This window comes from Cryptomeria japonica, chromosome 9 (genome assembly GCF_030272615.1).
Source record: "Cryptomeria japonica chromosome 9, Sugi_1.0, whole genome shotgun sequence".
NCBI classification, from domain to species: Eukaryota; Viridiplantae; Streptophyta; class Pinopsida; order Cupressales; family Cupressaceae; genus Cryptomeria; species Cryptomeria japonica.
Window position 1 is genome coordinate 157,442,490 of NC_081413.1, and position 2,546 is coordinate 157,445,035.

Sequence of the window (2,546 nt, forward strand, 5' to 3'; positions counted from 1 at the left end):
ATCATTTCAATGAATGGACATAAAATAATACTTCTATTAAAATTAAAATCCTAAAATAATTTTTAATTAAAATAAGAATATCAGATATGATGACAAGAAACATAAGATATGAAACCAACCAAATACATGATATGACATTTACATTAGTTTTTCTTTCTTTTAACTTCTAATGTAGACTTTTGATTAATTTTATTGCCTTTATAAATATAAAAAATTACAGCAACAGCCAAGGATGGTGTAAAATAATGTTGCAGGCAACCATCTCCTACAGCATCAAGCGTGAGGAATCTCAATGTGACAGGGAAACAATTGTATTTTCGAAACGAACGATTCCATATTTGTCTGGTAAATACGTCCCAGAGGATTGTCCATGCACGGGGTCTTGACTTTCATTGAAAATAACGTACAAGAAAAAGAATAAAATGATTAATTAGTTTCACATGAATCACAAGTATATATTTTTAACGTTAATGGAGGATAGACTCGAATCTGTAACAGTAGCCTTCAATCCTTAATAACACCATTATTTTTAGCATTCATACAAGCCGCGATTGTTTCATTGTTTCAAGTAGTTGTGATCTCTCTGCTTCACTTTTATTCCCTTCTGATCGAAATGGATATTTTTAATTTAGTTCTGAATTTTAGGGATGTTTTTAAAGTGGAGTCTTTGCCTGCCATTCTTTCTCTTACCGTCTCTGTTATTGTGGGCATTCTTCTTCTCTCTCTGAACCGCTGGAAGCGCCAATCCTCGCTTAAAATTCCCCCAGGAAATTTAGGCTTTCCTGTGATTGGGGAATCAATACAATTCCTGCGGGCACTTAAATCAGGCACGCCCCAGCAGTTTTTTGATGAGAGAGTAAAGAAATTCGGTGAAATTTTCAAGACATCACTAATCGGGCATCCAACCATAGTAATGTATGGTCCCGCTGGAAACTGTTTAGTTCTGTCTAACGAGGATAAGCTGGTGAAGTCGTCATGGCCCAAGTCTTTCATGAAACTCCTCGGGCAGGAATCCATTTTGAACCAAACGGGAGACAAGCATCTCATCTTGCGTGCTGCACTAGCCCGATTTCTGGGCCCTCGAGCTTTGCAAAGCTATATTTCTAAAATGAGTTCCGAGATCCAATGTCATATCAACGAAAACTGGAAGGGAAAATCCCAAGTGAAAATGCTTCCGTTGGTGAGGGAGCTTATCTTTTCACTAGCAAGCAGTTTATTTTTCGGTATGAACGATGGTTCCGAAAGAATGCGAATTCATCAACTCATGGAAATTACAATTGCTGGATCTTTGGCCATTCCGCTAGACTTTCCAGGAACTCGTTTTCGCAAAGCGCTTGAGGCACACTCCACAGCTGATCAAATTCTCTCTTCCTTAATAGAAAAGAGAAGGATCGAATTAAGGTCAGGCAGAGCATCTAGCGATTGTGATTTACTCTCTGTGTTGATCACCTTCAAAGATGAGAGAGGGAACCCACTCACTGACAAGGAGATTCTCGACAATTTTACTCTACTGTTTCATGCATCGTTCGAGAACACAGTTTCGGCACTTACCTTGCTATTTAAATTCCTGTCTTCCCATCCTGATTGCTACGAACAAGTCGTTCAAGGTATGAAAAGCACCTGCTCTCTCTTTTCTTTGTTTCTGTTTTCAGTTAATATGTTCCAATAGCATTTGCAACTAATACCCGACAAGTTCATATCAGAACAAATGAGAATTCTGTCGAATACAAAAGACGGAGAAGAAATCAGCTTGAATGATATCAAAGATATGAAATACACATGGCAAGCTGTTCAGGAAACATTGCGCATGAATCCACCAGTTTTTGGAACATTCCGGGAGGCCATCGTTGATATTGATTACAAGGGTTATACAATCCCAAAAGGATGGAAAGTGAGCCATAGATTTATTTCAAATGAATTTTCATAAGTTCACTTCAATCGCAATTTTTTTCATCTTTCTTGAAATCACAAACATAAATCTAGCATAATGAGCTTTTCGATGGATGTATGTTATGAACAGATCTTATGGACAGTCTACAGCACGCATATGAAAGAAGAGTATTTTGCTGAACCAGAAAAATTCAGGCCTTCAAGATTCCAAGAGGAAGGTGTGCATGTGGCTCCTTATACGTTCTTACCATTCGCTGCAGGGCTACGAGTTTGTCCAGGCTGGGAATTTGCAAAGATGGAAATCCTACTGTTCGTACATCATTTTGTAAGAAATTTCAGAAACTATAGTGCCATTGAGCCAGATGAAAAAATATCAGCAGATCCGATCATTGCTCTACCTGCTAAAGGTTTTCCCATAAAACTTTTCCCTAGAACCTAATTTCATTGGAGGTCTGCTTCAAAATTATGGAAATAGATGTGGTAAATATATTATTTAGATGTTAAATATTGGATTGTATCGTTCGAGTGGTTGAAGTAGTTACCTGTCAAAATGTTTCTGGTGTGAGGTTGTGAAATGAAAGATGATAAATCAAATTTGGCTTTTTGCTTGATCTGAAACGACATCCATATTTATAATCATATAGAAGGTTTTTAAA

At 37.4% G+C, this 2,546-nt stretch overlaps 1 protein-coding gene across 1 annotated transcript; it reads left to right on the forward strand.

The window, feature by feature from the left end:
- The first annotated feature begins 613 nt into the window (after positions 1-613).
- On the forward strand, positions 614-2,329 carry LOC131059645 (taxane 10-beta-hydroxylase-like). Its single transcript, XM_057992661.1, has 3 exons — positions 614-1,607; positions 1,704-1,891; positions 2,021-2,329. Exons 1-3 carry the CDS (start codon positions 614-616, stop codon positions 2,327-2,329), a joined length of 1,491 nt encoding a protein of 496 aa, XP_057848644.1.
- Positions 2,330-2,546: the final 217 nt, after the last annotated feature.

Coding starts and splice junctions, on each gene's coding strand:
- LOC131059645 (XM_057992661.1), top strand. CDS start 614: ATGGATATTTTTAATTTAGTTCTGAATTTTAGGGATGTTTTTAAAGTG. Junction 1,608..1,703: donor CTACGAACAAGTCGTTCAAG/GTATGAAAAGCA, acceptor AGTTCATATCAG/AACAAATGAGAATTCTGTCG. Junction 1,892..2,020: donor CAATCCCAAAAGGATGGAAA/GTGAGCCATAGA, acceptor TGTTATGAACAG/ATCTTATGGACAGTCTACAG.